This window comes from Trichomonas vaginalis, chromosome IV (genome assembly GCF_026262505.1).
Source record: "Trichomonas vaginalis G3 chromosome IV, whole genome shotgun sequence".
Taxonomy (NCBI): domain Eukaryota; phylum Parabasalia; order Trichomonadida; family Trichomonadidae; genus Trichomonas; species Trichomonas vaginalis.
The window spans coordinates 29,962,043-29,981,552 of record NC_067206.1 but is presented as its reverse complement, the minus strand read 5'-3'; the positions used below and the strand labels follow the sequence as shown (position 1 = coordinate 29,981,552).

The 19,510-nt window shown below is 30.7% G+C and overlaps 5 protein-coding genes across 5 annotated transcripts, besides 9 other annotated features; 4 read left to right on the top strand and 1 right to left on the bottom strand.

Annotated features, from left to right (window-relative positions):
* Positions 1–5,080: part of a mobile genetic element that runs on past the window's edge.
* Positions 4,636–5,080: a terminal%2Cinverted (terminal inverted repeat of Maverick-1C transposon ID:TVAGG3_0193530).
* A 1,295-nt stretch (positions 5,081–6,375) lies between these two features.
* Positions 6,376–8,673, top strand: TVAGG3_0193520 (uncharacterized protein; the record flags this gene model as incomplete). Its single annotated transcript, XM_001314837.1, has 1 exon — positions 6,376–8,673. One exon carries the CDS (start codon positions 6,376–6,378, stop codon positions 8,671–8,673), a length of 2,298 nt encoding a protein of 765 aa, XP_001314872.1.
* A 304-nt stretch (positions 8,674–8,977) lies between these two features.
* Positions 8,978–9,015: a mobile genetic element.
* Positions 8,978–9,015: a terminal%2Cinverted (terminal inverted repeat of Banshee-A3 transposon ID:TVAGG3_0193510).
* A 1,172-nt stretch (positions 9,016–10,187) lies between these two features.
* Positions 10,188–10,224: a mobile genetic element.
* Positions 10,188–10,224: a terminal%2Cinverted (terminal inverted repeat of Banshee-A3 transposon ID:TVAGG3_0193500).
* A 286-nt stretch (positions 10,225–10,510) lies between these two features.
* Positions 10,511–11,326, top strand: TVAGG3_0193490 (UV excision repair protein RAD23 family; the record flags this gene model as incomplete). The annotated part of the gene is made up of 1 exon (XM_001314836.2): positions 10,516–11,205. One exon carries the CDS (start codon positions 10,516–10,518, stop codon positions 11,203–11,205), a length of 690 nt encoding a protein of 229 aa, XP_001314871.1.
* Positions 11,327–11,462: 136 nt separating this feature from the next.
* TVAGG3_0193480 (cytoskeletal protein binding) lies at positions 11,463–15,851 on the top strand (the record flags this gene model as incomplete). Its single annotated transcript, XM_001314835.1, has 1 exon — positions 11,463–15,851. The coding sequence occupies one exon, from the start codon at positions 11,463–11,465 to the stop codon at positions 15,849–15,851; it is 4,389 nt and encodes a 1,462-aa protein (XP_001314870.1).
* Positions 15,852–16,222: 371 nt separating this feature from the next.
* TVAGG3_0193470 (murein DD-endopeptidase MEPH-related family) lies at positions 16,223–16,690 on the bottom strand (the record flags this gene model as incomplete). The annotated part of the gene is made up of 1 exon (XM_001314834.2): positions 16,223–16,690. The coding sequence occupies one exon, from the start codon at positions 16,688–16,690 to the stop codon at positions 16,223–16,225; it is 468 nt and encodes a 155-aa protein (XP_001314869.1).
* Positions 16,691–16,807: 117 nt separating this feature from the next.
* Positions 16,808–17,726: a mobile genetic element.
* Positions 16,815–16,837: a terminal%2Cinverted (terminal inverted repeat of MuDR-3_TvMULE3 transposon ID:TVAGG3_0193460).
* Positions 17,697–17,726: a terminal%2Cinverted (terminal inverted repeat of MuDR-3_TvMULE3 transposon ID:TVAGG3_0193460).
* Positions 17,727–18,591: 865 nt separating this feature from the next.
* Positions 18,592–19,240, top strand: TVAGG3_0193450 (ubiquitin-like family; the record flags this gene model as incomplete). The annotated part of the gene is made up of 1 exon (XM_001314833.1): positions 18,598–19,167. One exon carries the CDS (start codon positions 18,598–18,600, stop codon positions 19,165–19,167), a length of 570 nt encoding a protein of 189 aa, XP_001314868.1.
* Positions 19,241–19,510: the final 270 nt, after the last annotated feature.

Genomic DNA, 19,510 nt, shown 5'->3' with positions numbered 1-19,510 from the left:
GCAAACAACGGGACAAAGTAAAGAATACATGCCACCTTACATGACAGTTTACGCATGGTATAGAAATGCTTAGTCGTCATTTCAACTTCTTTTAGCATATTCGTCAGGAGTTGTCTTATATTTGTTAGGAACTGTCTTTGAAATTACCACCTTGAACTTTGACAAGTTTGAAACGAGGTCTGACAATAGTAGTTTTATCTTCTGCTTGCAGTCTGTACATTTTGCCATGTTTGCCTAAAACTTCATAATATTCTCTTGTATACTTTCTTCTTATTTTACGAACACGAATGTGAGTACCTGTCGGGTTCCCATTGTTGTCATAGTCAATAGTATTTTCATATGGGTCGCGTTTAGGTATTTCTATTTTTACTTTGTCACCTTTCTGATTTGAAGCCCGGCATTCTTTCTTGTTTGTCTCTTTTGACTAAATTATTAAATATATAGTCTTTTCTCTAAGTCAGGGTTGTTTTTCATTTCTTCGGGGGAGTGGTTTCCCAAACCTTTTTGTTTACGGCTATTGTAAATATTTAAAACTTGTCTCATCTTTGCCATGGAGAAGTGTCTATATTTTGTCGTCATATGACATTTCATTTGCTTCACCACCTTGTGGTTGGTTTAAGTCTCTTAACATTTTTTTATACAACCGTCAATGACACCAAGAGCAGAATGGTTTTGGTCGACAATGAAATATTGGTTTACATTTTTTGAACGCAGATAGTTTTTTACATCATCTGATTTTGAAAGAACTTTCACAGTCAGATGTCAGTTTTGTTGGATGGTATTTGTCAACGAATATTGTCAAAGCAGTTTTCACATCTAAATATTTTTGGACCATAATGGTATGGCTTCACAGTATCTTGTGTTTTGCCAACAAATATTAACCAGTATGGTGGTCCATCTGTTCTAACTCTCGGAATGTTTTCCAAGATATCCATAAACCAAGCATTTGGTGTTGAACTAAAGATTTTTATCATGAGTGCTTTCTTTGTCGCTTTAGAAACATAGGGGTCCTTGTTTGGATTCGTCATTTTTTATCCTATAAGAAATGGGTTTATTTGGCGCATTAGCAGGAGTTGCATCTAGATTTTTACCCGCAGTGGGAACAATAGCAGAGGTGTATTTGGAGTTGAAGGAAGATTTTGAGTACATTAGGTATACTTAAAGAGAAAGCACAACCTATTATACAAACTGTACAGAAAGGTTGGGATGTAGCACGAGAATGCAACAAATCTTATTCCAAATCTGAAACAAGAGGAAAAGTTCAAGGATGGATGGACAATGTAGGAAGACAAGCAGGAAACTATTATAACAAAGCAAATGACTACTATAACCAAGCAGGACACTATATGGGACCAAGGTGAAAGATTCTTTAACAGAGGATATAACCATGCACAACAATGGGTAAACAATAACCAACCTCAACCGCCTCAAACGTGGGGAATGTAAAGTTTTTACTGAGATGAAATGAACAATACACGATTTGGCAGTAGTCTTGGGTCTTTTGTCTTCCAGCAGCTAATGCAGCAAGTTGTTTTTCACTAAGTTTTCTCTTTGGTCTCTCTGGCTTTTGTTCTGTTTTTTTGTTCCTTCAGTTCGGAATAAAATTTGCTCGCGAATTTTCTTCTTCAATGCTTCAAACATCTATGACACCTTGGGTCTTGTCCGTAGGGCTTGTCTGAGTCATTTGACTGCAGATAAAAAACTAAATTAAAACTTTAACCGATGTAAAATGAGCTTGTCAAAATCAGAGCGAGAGTCTATTATATTAAATGACGCAAGAGGAATACAACATCCTTTCTATTACGTAAGTCAGAGTAAAGATGGTAAAATATACGTAAGAAAAAGAAAGGTACCATTAGCGAATGCAGAGAGCGACAACATTAAGGTACATGGCAAGGGTGAAGTCCACGAAGCCCATATAAAACCTTCTGTTCAAACTGAAAAGTCAATAGAACCAGAAGAAAAGAAGCCAGATGTACTTTCAATAACGAACCAAGAGCTTATTGCAAAGTTCGTGAATTTCATTGAAAACAAACCGAGTCAAAGAACCCTGACCCGCCAGTGAAAGAAGTTGAGACAAAAGAGAATGTACAGTTCATTGAAAATGTCAAGAAACAACTTCCACCACGAATACCAAGAAGAAAGAGTAGAATAATGAAGTAAATAGATATTTTTATCTGAAGTAAATACATGCAGAACGAACAGCTAAACGAATTTACTCCAGCAGAGCATATTCATCAGATTCGCTCATATTTTCGATATCATAGACAATGCAGTTCAAATTGGTGACACTAATAGAAAATATTCTGACGCAAAATTCCATCACAACCTGGAACTGCTAAAGATAACACATGGGTAACATTCAATCTCTCACCTCCTGGTGAAAATATGTTGGACCTTTACAATACATTCATTACGTATAAAATGGAAGGTCAATTTATTGCAGATAAAGAAATTGGTTCAGGTTCCAATAAAACAAACCCACCAGGATTTTGGATTGGTTTCGATGACGCTTTCTATGCAGTTGCTGGATATCAAATCCTTGCAAATGGTCGTATCGTATATTCTCAAGACAACGCAAGAGAAGAAGCATATATAACTTCAAACTCACAAACTACCGAACAAATAAAGAAAGTAGATGTTTTTCTCAAAGACTCGACATGATAGATGTATGGAGTCATTCGGGAACATGCAGAACAGGACAAATTGTTAGTGGTCCAATTACAGCAGGAAAATCATTTTGATTTTAAGCTTCGTTTAAGAATTCCTGTTAGAAGATTCCTTCCATTAGAAGCTATTCGATTTATTCCAGCTTTTGCAGGAAACATTCAGCTTAAAGTAAAGTTCAGTAGCGACGCCTTACAATGCACATCTATATCTGTAAATGATATCATTGCTTTCAATCCAACTCTTAAAGTTGCATTTGCTTCAGATTCAAATCACCGACAAATAAATTTGTTCCATGGAATGAACCATTCACTATGATAACGAAGGCAATAGAAGCTAGTGGAACAGTTACTATTACAACTGTAACCAGCAACTATTTCGAACAAAGATGGATTTTAATGAATGTTTCATTCATCCAAAGTCATTCTCTTTAGACCCTAACATTTATACAGAACTTGTAGAACATTATACAAACGAGGCTTTATGTTTTCCTGTTAAAGTTATGGATTGGATTTCCTATGGACGGTTCATTCTCAAAGAATACAGATAGTTCAAGTGCAACATTTACAGCAGCTTATACGCCTATTAATGTTAAAAGTATTTGGGCACTATTTAGAAAGAAAGACAACTATTATGTTAATTTTGAGAACCCTAAGTTTAATATTCTCAGCTTTCCATGGGAGCTTAGGAAATATGCCTGCAGAACCTGAAAAAATCATATGGACCTGTATTTTATGAAATGGTTGCGAACGCTTGCAATACAAACAATGATATGATTGGATTTAATGAAGATGTTATGAGGTCATTGGTGGATGATGGTAGTGTGGAACATAAATGGGATAGCTATGACAAACAACATTTCTTATGTGGTTTTTCCAACAGAAGTGGACTTTTGCTTCCAGCAAGGTCAAACATCTACTGCTCCAATAACATACAAATTGTCTGTTAAAGGACCTATTGAACTAGAACTGAAAACGTACCAAAGCCACTTATTGGATTTATGAGGGATTGTTGCTTTGCCATTCAGGTGCGTGCTAATGGAATCCCAATAATAAGATTAGATGACTATAACTTAGCTACGGACGATAGTGAGGAATAAAGGATGAACGTTTATTTTTAAAGCTTATAAATGAGTTCTTCATCAAGCTCTCGTGAACCTTCACCATCTATGAAACAAACTTTACCAAACGATTAGGAGCACCTATTGATATTTCTTACGAGCTGCACAATGGCAAAGAGCAGTTTCACCAAGGTTAGGTGTTCCACCAGCTCCTGTCAAAAATAGCATTTGGTCAAGTCCTTATATAAAATATGGTCTCCCACTAGGTTTGCTGCTACAGCAGGAGCAGTTATGATGTTGAAAAGAAACAAAGCAAATGTTATAAATAATACTGAAGTAGCTAATTTGAACAAACTCCGACACCTTCGCCAAAACAACGTCAAAACCAACACCTTCACAAACAACACCTTCAATGACTCCTGAACCTATGGAAGTACAAACTCCTGTTCAAAAGTCAACTCCAAAACCGACTCCAACATTTAAACCAGAACCTACTCCTCAAATAAATCGTAAAAACTCCTGCGTTTCCTTACTGAAAAAATAATGTTAGTTTTATTTTATTTGAACATTTTATTTAGAGTAAAATGACGACTAAAGTCACTGGAAGCAATGAAACAAAAATTTTTGGTAGAATACATTAAATCAGGAACTATTCCAGAAGGTTTTTACGTTCATACTATGAAGGATGGTAGAGTTCAGTTTAGAAAGATAAAGCAACCATTAGATAGAGAAGGAATTTTTGAGAAAAAATTAAACTTCATGAGGACAACATTGCTGAACTTAAGAAGAAGTTAGAAGAGTTGGAGAAAGGAAGAGAGTTATAAAGTAATGAATTCACAAGGTTAGAAAACGTGTTAGAAAACGTGTTAGATCTTAACATTCTAACATAAACATTATTTTTTCACCTCTGACAACGTTTATTTTTATTTTATTTTTAAGTTTATTTTTATATAAATGACAGAACAAAAGCAACTCATACAAATCAAAACATATAACAAACATACATTTAAACATTTATTCTCCTCCTGAGCATAAACATGTTTCTTTCAAATACATCGAGACCAGTTGACTTTTCATTGACTGTGTATAAAGATAGAAATAGTTATTATCATTAAACCATACGATGACGAAGGTAAGTTATGTAAATTGTACGTTAAGAAGTTAGAGAAAGTTTATGGCTTCAAGTATGACTACAATAGGGTTAACACTGATGATGAAGATATTGAGGAAAATTTATGAGAACATTAGTGAAGTCGTTAGTGAGAACGATAGTGAGAACGTTTATTTTTACATTAGTGAGTTCGTTAGTGAAGTGAAGTGGGTGGGCGCTTTGTAAATATTTAAGGTTATGTTGAGTAAGGTGGAACGCAGTGCCGCCGTACCCAACATAACCATACTAACTTCAGTACAGACTCTTTCTGAAACTGATACTTGGAGAATGTACTACGTAAAAACTAACTCTGTTTTGTCGACAAACATCAATGGATATGAATTCACTTACACAAGAGAGTTGTATACTTACTCGTATTCCTCTACAAAGACTAATACAACAATCACAACATATGAAGAAATCAGCGGCGAAAAGAAGACAATGACGAAATCTTCGACAACAGTTGTAAGTGAAACACAGACAGAAACAATTTCAACAACTTACGTTGAGACGAATACAACTGTTGAAGATAATGGAACAATGACTCAATCTGCGACGTTTGTTTTCTCTGACACTGTAGTTGTGTTCACTACTTTCACTTATGTTAATACAGAAACTATGATTTATGTAGACCAAGACTCGGAAAGTGTCGGAAAAAGCAACATTTCTATCGGAAAAGTCATTCTGTTGGTAACAATCGGACTCGCAATGGCGCTTGCTTTAGGTCTACTTGGCATATATTTCTACAGAAGAACGAAAGACAGCGCAAGTTTCTCTGATTCTTACGCTGAATTGGATGATGAAGACATTGGAAAAATCCCAGAAACAATTGCAGAACCTGCTGTTGAGACTCCCAATGTGACAAACAATTTCTCTTTGACAACACATGAAGAAGATGATGAAGACTTTGATGCAGGTTTTGCATCAGATCCTGGTGAAGATGATGATATTTATACTAATGGAGAAGTCTAATTTTTATATGTAATTTTTTATTGTTTTATTTTGTTTTTTAAAAATCACGATTTTTTATGATTTATCATGTATTGTTATAACTTCGAGAATACCATAAATAAAATGTAGAATTACTATAATATGATTATATGAAATGGCATAAATTTATGGTATCAAAATTACCTTGACAAATATTTTTGAAATCATTCTTCTGAATATCAGAAAAAAACTGAATGTAATTCAGTAAACTTGAATACAAAGTGTTAAAACTAATGTGTATAAAATATTACACTGTTTCTGGTAAGCAAAGATGAAATCTTTGAAATTTCAACCAGAAATGTTTTTCTGATAAATTAAAAAAGATGTAATACTGAAAGCAAAGCAAAATGTTATTCGAGTCGTTATTTGAAATGGAGACAAGGTGAATTCAAAAATCTGCCATATTTTTATTTTTGCGAAATTTCAAAGTAAATTCAGTATTGAATTATACAATAATTAAATACTGATCGCAATCATTGAATTATAAAAAGTGACGTTTTATTTCAGAATGAGAATAAGGAATGGGACAATTCCCCAAGAATTGGCCAAGCTCAGCGAAATCGAATCTATCTTAAGCAATGATAATGATTATACTAACGATGAGATTCAGAAATTCAAAACATTTTCAAAAGATCATTTAAATCTTAGTGCGCATGTATTTGCAGAGATATGCAAAGTTAGACCAAAGAAAGTTCACGAAAATGTTAAGTTATTCTCTTGTTTGGACGAAAAATTGCAATTCTTAATTATTCAAAGAGCAAATCCATTCTTCAAGCAAGAAGTTGCAAAGAAATTCAACATATTTGAGAGATTTGTCGATCAGGACATCTATACTAATATTGAAGACATTGAAATTTTCTTTTATGATGATCTTAATTCTTTCCAGAATACGATTTATATGAAACGTGTTAAAAATATGACAAACGATACTGTTACTTTCCCTAATTGCGTCAACAAAATTGATCTAGCTGCTTTCCTTGGTGCTTCAAAAATTTTTAATTTCTTATTCAAAGCGGGAAGTGATTTATTAAACGTGGAAGCTGCTATTGCAGGAGGAAATCAACAGATTATCCAGCGACTTATTACAAATGGCTTCAAAATTAATACCCCATCTGCAGCAATTTCATTTATTCACAACAAAATATTCTCCAAATTCTTTTGGTACTCTCAGATATCGAATCCGCAATACATCACCATTGAGGATATTTTTAAATACGATTATAGAAAGCTTTCTATTGAGTTTTTCAAGCCATTTATTGAAGATAAGCTTGACAATATGTTAGGTGAACTGGTTTTGCGCTGTGTCAACCCATTCCAGCTCTATCTTGACTGTCATTTTAAGAAATTATCAAAATTGATCATGGAAAAATGGGATTTATCGGACATAAAGGACCTGAACTACGCATTCTCAAAATGTTTGCATCGAGGAAAGGTTTATTTTATTGAATTCTTCTTAAATTCTCCGTTTTGTGACATAACTAAACTGGATAGCAAGTTATTGATGCAGGCAAAGCTAAATTATCCTAATTTGACTACACTTGTTGATCAGAAACTAAGTCTTCCATTGGAATTTCCTCTTTCCCTTTTTGATTATCAGCAATTATGCCTGAAATACATCAAAACGAAAGACCAATCATTAATTCTACAGATATTTGATCAGAAATACGCTGAGAATCAGCTTTATATCAATGTTTTGTGCAAATATATCTTGGATTATGAATTTGAGATTCCGAAGCTTGAAATCTCCACCAAATTATTAGAAAAACTTACCCCTGAGTGTGTTTTTCTTATTGCAATACCTAATTCTCCAAACAAAGATATTTTTGAATATTTCAAACGAATTGGATTCAAAAATCTAGACGAAAATAATCTTCTCCAGTCTGTTATCGTCTCGGATCAGTTCGAAAATGTCTTTGGATTCAATTTCGCTCTGAATTTTATCAAAAAGTTTGATTTCTCCAAATATTTTGATAAGAGGAAGTTCACTATTGAAGAGAGAAAGCTCTTGACAGCGGAAATTGTTAACAACAACATCCAGAGTTTGATTGTTTCAATGGCCAATAACAACGACATGAGATTCCACATGAATATCAGGATGTTTGGCGAAAACCAAGATAATACATCGTATCTGAAGAATGTTACTCTATTTGAAGACGAAATAAATTATATGAGGAAAAATATGCCACAAAAGATCAATATAATTGTTTCCGATGTCGAAAACAGAGAAAAGTTGATATGTTTTGACATTGTTAAGTCAACTCCATTCGAAAATATCGGAAATTATCTTGAAGATCACATTATTGACACCAAAAGTGCCCAACTCATTGCCGAAAAGATGACAACGGATGTTGTAAAGTCGGGGAACAAGATCATTTGGAGAAAAGAGCTATATCCTTATTTAGATTGCAGTTTCTTGATGGAAATATTCAAAATCACGCATTCCCAGTTCTGTCTGGCAGAAATTTTGAAGAAGAAAAGCAAAAGTGAGTTCGAAAATGAAATACTTCAAATAGTTTGCCAAAAAAGTGACGATTATTCTGCCACGATATCCCAAAACAAAGAAAATTATTCTGAGGAAGGTATCGTCGAATTGCTGTTCAAGGCAAATATTGACATTCTTCCTGATGATTATGATGTGAGTACTGAACTCCTCGAGAAAGCCATTAATACGCAAAATGATTTTGCATTTCAGGGTCTGACAAAGTATGGTAAAACCCATGATGCTGTAATGAGTATATTGCAAAAGGCAAAAGCAGAAAATAATGGTTTGGTCGTGAATTTCATCAAAAAATTCAACTTTAATTAATTGTTTTATTTTCTTTCCGTAAATTCTTAGAGTTCTATTCAAAAATTGAGAATATTGCGGAATAGAAAATATATATTGTCTATTTCTTATTTATCTTTAATATTAGATATTAAACATGAATTAACATTTTTATACTGCTTTGTTTTATTGATCTTCAAATAGATATTGAAATCATCTTTCTTGAAGTCCTTTAATTTGTGCTTAAATAATAGCAAATGTACTACTATATCAGCTGCAATGTGATTTAAGAATTTAGGCAAAATCAAAAATTGAAATAAAAAAACATTTGGAATTTAAACGAATTTGTTGTAAACAGAAATTCATCAAAAGTGACACCTCAGAAAAGCTAAAATATTGAATTTTTGGAACTTTTGATAGAGCACGTTTTTAAATATTAATTAAAGTAAATGTATATTTTGTAAAGATTCTTTTTAATAAAAAAATAAAATTTTGAAGAAGAACACAAAATCTTCTGAAAAATAATATCACATAAACTCATATTATTTTCTAATATATAACTATTTTATATAAAAATCAAATTCAATGATCTTAAAAGCGAAGGATAACCCTCAAAATTTACGAATATAATGAGTGGGAATATAATGCTTATCTATCATAAAACCATATGAAATATCAATTTTTGCTTTACGCCTAATTTTTGACGACAATTAGCAAAAAATGTTAAATGTTAACACTCAGTCCATTTGAATATGAAAAATAAAATTGACTTTGATTAAATGTTTTTATTTATCATGCAATTCTTCTTGCGACCAAAGATTTGAATAAAAGTTCAAAAAATAAGATAGCTTAAAAATAATATACGGTAGTGTTTACTAATAGATGAATAGTATATAAATTCTATTAAAATGGATTTGATCCAAAAAAATATATAAAATTTGATCATAAATAAAATCGTTTTAAATTACTTCTTCATTTAAATTATAACAATTATTTTTGGTTTTATATTTTTTTGGATCAAATCCATTTTAATAGAATTTATATACTATTCATCTATTAGTAAACACTACCGTATATTATTTTTAAGCTATCTTATTTTTTGAACTTTATTCAAATCTTTGGTCGCAAGAAGAATTGCATGATAAATAAAAACATTTAATCAAAGTCAATTTTATTTTTCATATTCAAATGGACTGAGTGTTAACATTTAACATTTTTTGCTAATTGTCGTCAAAATTAGGCGTAAAGCAAAATTGATATTTCATATGGTTTTATGATAGATAAGCATTATATTCCCACTCATTATATTCGTAAATTTTGAGGGTTATCCTTCGCTTTTAAGATCATTGAATTTGATTTTTGTATAAAATAGTTATATATTAGAAAAAATATGAGTTTATGTGATATTATTTTTCAGAAGATTTCATTCTATATGCCTATGAAAAGTACTCTCAAAACTAACTTTTTCCTAATTATAATTAAATCTAGAATATTGTATTATGCTTAGTATTATTTCATTTTTCTCATTCAATTTAGAATTTACAAATGTCAAAAAATTGAGAGCTGTCACTTTTGATGAATTTCTGTTTATTACAAATTAGGCTTGGTTTTGTATTTATCTAATACTGAATAATAAAATGATGAAGAATTTTTGCCGAAAAAATTTCGGGAATTTCTAATCTAAATTTTGAAACGTATCAAATTCAATGTGCTGAAAATTTATCCAAAATTTTTGTACTTTTTGAAAAACGAATGTACTTGTGATATGATTCATTTTCGAGAATTGGCTGCCAAACTTTTTGAATCCCGCGACTATTCAAATTGAAAAATTTTCGAGGAAAAAAATTTCGATGGAAATTTTCAATCATTTTTCTTAGGACAGAAATGCATTTGCTCTGCCGCTCTATTAGTGGAAAGATTACCGACCTTGACGTGAATGATAGCATAACAATCAAACAAGTTAAAGACCAAATTGCTCTAATCAAAGGTTTAGAATCTCAATTTTTCTCATTATTCTACAAAGCATCATTACTTTCAGAAAATACGATATTATCCGAATTAAATATCAAACCAAATGAATATCTCTTGATTTACAACTTACCACACGAAAAAATTCAAAATTTAATTTCAAAAAGAGAAATTCCAACACCGAAAGTACAACACAAGAAATCTAATATACCTCCACGCTCCTCTGTAAAGAAACCAAAGAATTATGAAAAAATGATCTCAAAATTAGAAAATCTTGGATTTGAAAAAGAAAAATGTATCAAGGCACTTATAGCATCTAGCTATAATGTTGATCGAGCTGCAAATTATTTATTTGATGATTCAATTCCAGAAATTGGCGATTTTGACGAAAAACAGTTTGAAGAAGATTTTAACAAGATTACTGAAATTCCAGTTGACGCACCAGCTGATATTATGCATTTCAAACCAGAATTCCAGGAAAATGATATTGAAATTCTTAATCATTTGATTTTGGAAGGCTTCAATAAAAAGGATGCTGTACAGATATATATGGCTTGTGGTCAGGATATAATTCTTGCTAGAAACTTGTTACTTTCTTTTGTTTGATTTCTTAGTAAAATTCCATGTTTGAAAATCCTCATTTTTACGCCAATTGAAGTTTTAGCAAGGAATCTGTAGAGCATCTGCAATTTTTAGCCCGAAATAAAAATTCATAATTTTTATTAAGAATTTAAGTTGATTTTTTAAAAAAAATAAAACATGAAAACTATAGTAATATAGCATTAGATCGAATTAATTTTCTATAATTAGTTTGTACCCTTAAAATTTTTGTTACCCCCTAAAATTTTAGAGAAATTTTCATAATGTTCAATAATTCAAATGGTCAATTTCCACGATCAATACCGGGCACCACTAATGTGGACCCAAGAGAAATTTTTGGTCATCCACCTGAACAAGTTGTTTTCCATCAAAATCCAAATAATTCAGCTGCCTGGTTTCAATTTAGACCATCTCCGATGTCAGTAATGCAAGATTTTACTACTGATCAGATGAATTTAAAAACTAATTCTCAGAAAAACGAAGAAATTCCAAAATTTGATTTTGAATCAATCTTAAAATCACAAATAAATCAGATCAATCCGACGAGCACGACTCAAAATATACAAAGTTCTAATGATTTTGATGCATTTCTCGGTCTTGAAAATACAAAACCAGATAATTCTCCATTTTTAACAGAAAAACCTGCTCAAAATGAAGAATATCATGATCCTGACTTTGATGTCTTTAAAAAGCCAAAAGATTTACTCTCTTTTCAAGAAAATATCTCATCATCGAAACAAACTGAAACAAAACAGAATTCTAATGATATTTTTGGACTACTTGATCAGGTTCAATCCCAAAAAGCAGTACAATCAAATCCTTCATTAGATATTTTATCAAATTCTAATTCAGATCCAGATTTTGATGTTTTCAACAAGAAATCTGCTTCTAACCAACCTCTTCTCTTTATTGACTCTGCTACTTCGCAGCCAAAGAATGAAATGAATTTAATTGACTTTTCAATTCCAAAAATACCTCAAAAACAACAAAACAAACAACGGCATAATAGTAATGACTTAATAAGCTTTGATATGACTAAAAGGAAAGAAACAAATAACTTAATTCAGTTTAATAAGAACTTAGAAAAAGAAAATTTGAAAAAACAGAAAGAAGAAATAGAAAAACAAAGAAAATTAGATGAAATAAAAAAGAGAAAAGAAGAACAAGAAAAACAAAAGAGAATTGAAGAAATGAAAAGAATGGAAGAAAAACAGAAAGAAGAACAGAGAAGATTGGAGGAACAAAAGAGAATTGAAGAAGAAAAACAGAAGAGAATTGAAGAAGAAAAACAAAAGAAATTGGAAGAAGAAGAACAGAGAAGATTGGAGGAACAAAAGAGAATTGAAGAAGAAAAGCGAAGAGAGGAATTAGAAAAACTAAAGGAAATTGAGGAGGAACAAAAAAGACTGAAAGAGATGAAGAGGATCGAAGAAGAAAAGAGATTAAGAGAAGAGCAAGAAAAACAGAAAATGTTGGAGGAACAAAAGAAATTGGAAGAAGAAAGAATTGCAGAGATGAAGAGAATTGAAGAAGAAAAAAGACAAAAAGAAGAATTAGAAAATAAGAGAAAACTTGAAGAACAAAAACAAAGAGAGGAATTACAGAAACAGAAAGAAAAAGAAGAAGAACAAAAGAAAATTGAAGAAGAAAAGAAATTAAAAGAAGAAAAGCAGAGAAAATTAGAAGAAGAGAGAATTGAAGGGGAAAAACATAAAGAAGAATTAAAGAGACAAAGGAAAATAAATGAGGAAGAAGAAGAAAACCAGAAGAAACTAGAAGAAAAAGTTTTGTTTGAAAATACAAAATCAGAAACAAATAATATAAAAACATTCTTTTCTTCTGATGAAGATAATACAAATCAAGAAGAAGTTAAATGGGAGTTTGGAGATGATAAAGAGTTTGAAGGAATGGAAGTTGTTGATCTTCTCTCTAAAGATAACGATTCTGAAGAAGAAAACGAGATAAATAATGCTGTTTCAAGAGATGTAGATTTGAATTTAATTGAAGAACAAAGTGAAAACAAAGAAAATTCATCAAATCAAACAAAATCTGAAGCAAAATTTTCTGATTTTGGAGAATCTTTGATCAAAAAAGAAGAAAATCAAACAATTTCTTTTCAATTTGATGAAAACAAAAATGATAATTTGGGAGGATTTTTCTCATTTGATGACGAAAAGAAGGAAGAAACTAAACTTGATGAACCCATAATCAATAAAGAAGAGAACAATTCTTTATTTGAAAACAGTGAAAAAGAAACAGATAACTTAGGAGGATGCTTTAGTTTCGATGAGAATGAAACAGAAACAAAAATAAGTGAAATGAAAGAATCATCAATTAAAACAGAAGAAATTAAACCATCTTTTCAATCTTTAGAAGAAAACATTAAAACAAGTGATAAAGATGGATTCAATCCTTCTTTCCCAACAGAAGATCAATTAAATAATGAGATTTCAAAACAAGAAACAGATAATTTAGGAGGATCTTTCGATTTTGATGAAACAGAAACTAAAATCAGTGAAATGAAAGAATCATCAATTAAAAATGAAGAATTTGAATTTCCATCTGATCTTCATTATGAAGAAAAATCTAAAGAAGAAAATAAATCTAAAACAGAAACAAAAATAAGTAACTTACAAGAATCTTTGATTCAGAAAGAAGAATTCAATCCTTCCTTCCCAGCTGAAGATCAATTTGGAGATAAATCAACATCTGAAACAGATAATTTGGGTGGTTTCTTTGATTTTGGTGAAAATGAAAAAGATAAATTTGAAAATAATGAAACAGAAACAAAAGTTAGCGAAATGAAAGAGTCATTAATTAAAAGTGAAGAAAATACTAATTCTCTTCCTTCAGAAATTCATTTCGAAGATAATTCAAAAGAAGAAAATCACTCTGAAACAGAAACAAAAATCAATGATTTGCAAGAATCTTTAATCGAAAAAGAGGAATTTAATCCTTCTTTTCCAGAAGAATTTCAATTTAATATTTCCAAACCAGAAACAGAAAATTTGGGAGGATTCTTCGATTTCGATGAAAATGAAAAAGATAAAATTGAAAATAATGAAACAGAAACTAAAATCAGTGAAATGAAAGAATCATCAATTAAAAATGAAGAATTTGATTTTCCATCTGATCTTCATTTTGAAGAAAAATCAAAAGAAGAAAATAAATCTAAAACAGAAACAAAAATAAGTGGATTACAAGAATCTTTGATTCAGAAAGAAGAATTCAATCCTTCTTTTCCAGAAGAATTTCAATTTAATATTTCCAAACCAGAAACAGAAAATTTGGGAGGATTCTTCGATTTCGATGAAAATGAAAAAGAAGAAACTCAAAATACAACAGAAGAAAAAACTAAATCAGAAACAAAAATTAGTGATTTACAAGAATCTTCAATCAATAAAGAGGAAATCGAAATCTCTTTCCCAACAGAAGATCAATTCCATTCTGAAAATCAAGAAGAAACAAAAGATGAAACAGAAAATCAACTTCAAAATGAAAATAATGAGAACCAATTAGAAGAAAAAGAAGAAAATGAATTCGGAATTTCTTTCCCAACAGAAGAATTTAATGTTTCTTTCCCAACTGAAAATGCTTCCGAACTCAAAACAGATAATTTAAGCAACTTCTTTTCTTCAGATGATGAAAAGGAAAAAGAATCAGTCAACGTTTCTTTCCCAACAGAAAATCTTATGGATGAAGAAAACCACGAAAAATCAGAAATAACTCCTGAAATTTCGTTCCAAACTGAAGAAAAAGAAAATGAAGTAGAAAATTCTGAGAACTTCGATATTTCTGAATTCAAAATTCACTTTTTCGATCCAGAAAAAGAAGCAAAATCATTTAATGACAACCTAATTCTCAAAAACAACTTCGCAACAACGAAATTCAAAGTTCTTCAGGATCAATACGAACAGAAGCAAAAAGCAAACGAAAATAACTTAACAATAGAACAAATAAACAACATGATTGTCAATGAGAACTCTCAGTCTACTTCTGTTGTTTTCGTGAACGAAAGCCAAACTCATGACGAAGTAACAAACTTGAATGAAACAGAAGAAATTGGAAATTTGGAAATTGATGAAATAATTGAACCTAAAAATCTCCAAATTGACAACGAAGAAATCAACTCAATAAAAGAAATCACAGCGAAAGAAGAACAAAATAAAGAAGAAATAAACATTACCAAACCAGAAAATGAAGAAAGCAAATTAGCTCAAGAAGAATCACATAAAGAACCAGAAGAAACACCAATGAATGAAGCAGAAGAAGAAAATCAAGAAAAGTGGATAGATAATAATCCGAATGAAAGTGTTGAATTTACAGAAGAATTCGAGAATTTTGTTGAAAAAATAGAAAATGAAGAAAAAGAAACGAATGAATCTTCTCATTCAGTAGAAACTCATAATAGTCGAAGTATTGATGATATAGAAGCAGATACAAATCTCTTTATTTTCCCAGAGTTCATTCCATTGGATGAATCAATAGAAATTGAAGAAGAGGAAAAAGAGGAAAATGATGATAACTCTAATTTTGTTTCTTCTTATATCAATAAAATCAAGAAGATGAAAGAAAAAGCACAACTCAAGCCAATCAAAGAAACAATCTCTTATAAGATTTTCGATCAATACTTCAGAGAAAACTTTAAATAAATGTTTGATATGATATTATACTAAATTAACGCTTATTTTTTAATTTTTTGCATGAACACTGACCTATGACTATTTCCTCTATGAATAATGCTGACCTATGACTATTTTGTTGGAAATAATTTGAAATTTATATAATTATATGAAAATTCAAAGCAAATATAGTGGATTTGGGGAATAATGTGAAAATCTTAGAAGCTTATTTGAAGTCTTCTGAATTTGTTTTTCCTCAGATTCATAACAAACAATTATCAGATTAAAAGTAATCTTTCATTTTAAAAATCTGAATGTTTTTGAGAATACATATATGAATTGTTTAGATGAATTAAAACTAACAAAACATCAAAATATAATAGGAAAATATTTTAAAATCTCTACCAGCAACGGTTCATGGAAGCAATCTTATAAGGATATGTGTCGAGATCCATCTCAACAACCTTTTCGTAAGCGCTAGACGCGTGAATGAACTTTCCATTTCCTGCGTACATTCCAACGTGAGTTACATCGTTTGGTCTGCTTGTAGACGTGTAGAAAGTAACTAAATCGCCTGGAAGTAAGTCTTTCTTATCAGCCAATTTCTTTCCAAACTCTGACTGTTGGTCTGCATTGCGTGGGATATAGACATCAAGGACATTGTATGCCCACTGCATCAATCCGGAGCAGTCAAATGTATCTGGGCCTTGCATTGCCCAAACATATTCGCAACCTAATTTTTCTCGAACGAGACTGATAGCTCTTTCACCGTAATTTTTGCCGCCATATGTATCGTTGTAATATTTTGTGGAACTTTGTATGATAAAACCTCTTTTTTCTTTTCCATAATACGAATATGAAACTTCCATGAATTGTCCAACATTGAAATCAATAAAAGTGACTTCAGTTTTTGGATAAAGAAGCTGAATGATTGTTGATCCGCGGTCTGCTTCTGTATATAGATTTGTTTGTTGGAGAATTGTTGTGAGTAGGGATAATTTTAGCTAAAAGTGACATGCCTGTAAAAAGTGACACACTCATGAAGGGTGTGATTACCGATCGGTAATTTCGACAGTTTAGAATTTAAAATTTTTTATGGAACTGTTGCGAGTTTCATAAAGAATTTAAGGAATATAAGCAAAGATTTGAATCAAAATCTTAGACCTAAGCCGCTCGATTCGCTCGCGGCTTCCGCGAATTACAGATCAGCAAAGATTTGAATCAAAATCTTCGAACTAAGCCGATCGCTTCGCTCGCGGCTTTCTTTATTATTTTAAATTTGCATATTTCCATCAAAAGTTCATAAGGTAAAAAATTTCGTTTATTTTTACTAAGAAAAAAAGGTTTTTGATAATAAATTTATTTTATTTCGAAAAAGTAACAATAATCGTAAAAGGGTATTGATAGGCTTGCTAAAGTAACTAATTTTAGCTGTCAAATACTTTTGTATTTTGAAGTAAATTAGTATAAATTTGTTTTTACTTTTATTTCGAAAAAGTAACAATAATCGTAAAAGGGTATTGATAGGCTTGCTAAAGTAACTAATTTTAGCTGTCAAATACTTTTGTATTTTGAAGTAAATTAGTATAAATTTGTTTTTACTTTTATTTCGAAAAAGTAGCAATAATCGTAAAAGGGTATTGATAGGCTTGCTAAAGTAACTAATTTTAGCTGTCAAATACTTTTGTATTTTGAAGTAAATTAGTATAAATTTGATATTATTTTAACTCCCTTTGAAAACCACAATTTTCCATACAGAGGGAACGGGAATAGCATCCAATATTCCCTGAGAATGGTTGCGCATTCTCAGTTCCCTCTATATTTCGAACGAAGCTCTCATCGGTCTTTTTTTTAATACTAAACGTTTTTTTTCCCTGTCACTTTTAGCTAAAATTTGGGTTTGCCGATTCATTACTCTTATTATGTTATGATTTTGATTTTTGTGGAATAGCTTTGATACCGTTAGATGCATCTCTTGTGGTATCTCAAATTGTATATGGATGATTTCTGATATATTTGTGAATAATTATAGACCTAGAATCAAAATTGAAGATGCAAAACATCAGTAGATATAAGCTTGATAGTTTTTATGAGGGTTTTTGTCAAATATGTATATACTATGATATAAATATGTAATTTAAGTATTGGTATTGCGGAAAAAAACATCGTGTGTAATTGAAGAATCGCAGTTGCAGAAAATTAATCGGGAAAAATGTTTCCATATCTGTTACTACGACTAATCTTCAAATCGAATAAGGAGGATGTGCGAAAGGCAAAAAATTGAATACATGTTATTCCTGTCAAATTTATACTTATGGTACAATATTTATTTTATTTCTTTTGTTTTGTTATATTTCGCAAAAAAATGCGATAACGAATTTTTATATTTAAATTTGATTTTTCAATTATTATAGTCCGATAGATATTTTTAAATTGAACATTAGCCACAAATTTTTGAGTTAAATCTTCGACCAATAATCATTATAGGATGTTAATTTCTATATAGTTTTTCAACTTTATACTTTTCAGTCTTCTTTTCAATTTTTTACATTTAAATGTAATATATAAGCAAAGTGCACAATGAAATATTTTTTTCGATTTTGAAGATAAAAAAAGTACGCCAATCAATACACTCACAATTTTATTCCATAATGAAAAACTTTAAAAATAGTAATTTCTTCATATTACCTATTAATTTTCATGTTCGGTAATCGTCAAGAATTGTGATAAAGCTCAGAAAATTACTTTCAGAGAGTAGCTTGAAAATTCATTTATCATGAATATCAGATTGGAAGAGATGTCTGGCAAATCTACCACTATCAATGTCAACAAAAGCCAACTAGTTGGAGATATAATTGAAGAAAATAATCTTAGCTTCAATGATTCTTTTAAGATCTTATTGATTCACAAGGGAAAGATTCTTAACAACGAAATCACTTTGGGATATTATGAAATAAACGAAGGTGATAAGATTATCGTCTTCCGAAAGAAGATTGTTTCACATAATACAGTTTTGGAAGAATCAGAAAGCAAAATTACAGATGATAGCAAACAAAACCCTAAGAAATTTGCTGCTAAGATGCGTAAAATGGAGATAATGGAGCGCATTAAGGCAGAAGACAGATTTTTCCAGAATTGGGAATCTTCGAGAATGTTACCAAAGATTCTCAATGAGTCTATGAAGATTATTAAACAAAGAGAGCAAGCTGAAGAAACTGCTTCTCAAACTATAATTCCAGAAAAACCATTTTTATCCACAAACAGATTACCTTTATTTGACGATTATCCACTTCCAAATACTCAACTAAGGCATAGATCAAAAGAAATACCTGTAAGAATTGAATAAGTGTTATGTTATTACTATTTTGTATGTATTGAATATAAAGCAATATTAGCATGCATTTGAACATGCAATCTATCGGATAATTAATCAATATTTTTCTTGTGGTTAGGATTTTATGTAATTATATTTTTAAAAACGGATTTGATTAGCGCAGAACATTAGTTTACGTTCCATTTCGTTTTATTTATAGGTGATTTATGTATAATTTAAGCAAAATAATGGATTTTATTGTTAGTTTAGTAGAAGATAGTTTTTCTTTCATATACAACCTGATTTTAATGTATGTTCAAGTTATAAATGTGTGATAACCTCCAAAAAACGCAATTAGGATTGAAATTATTGGAAG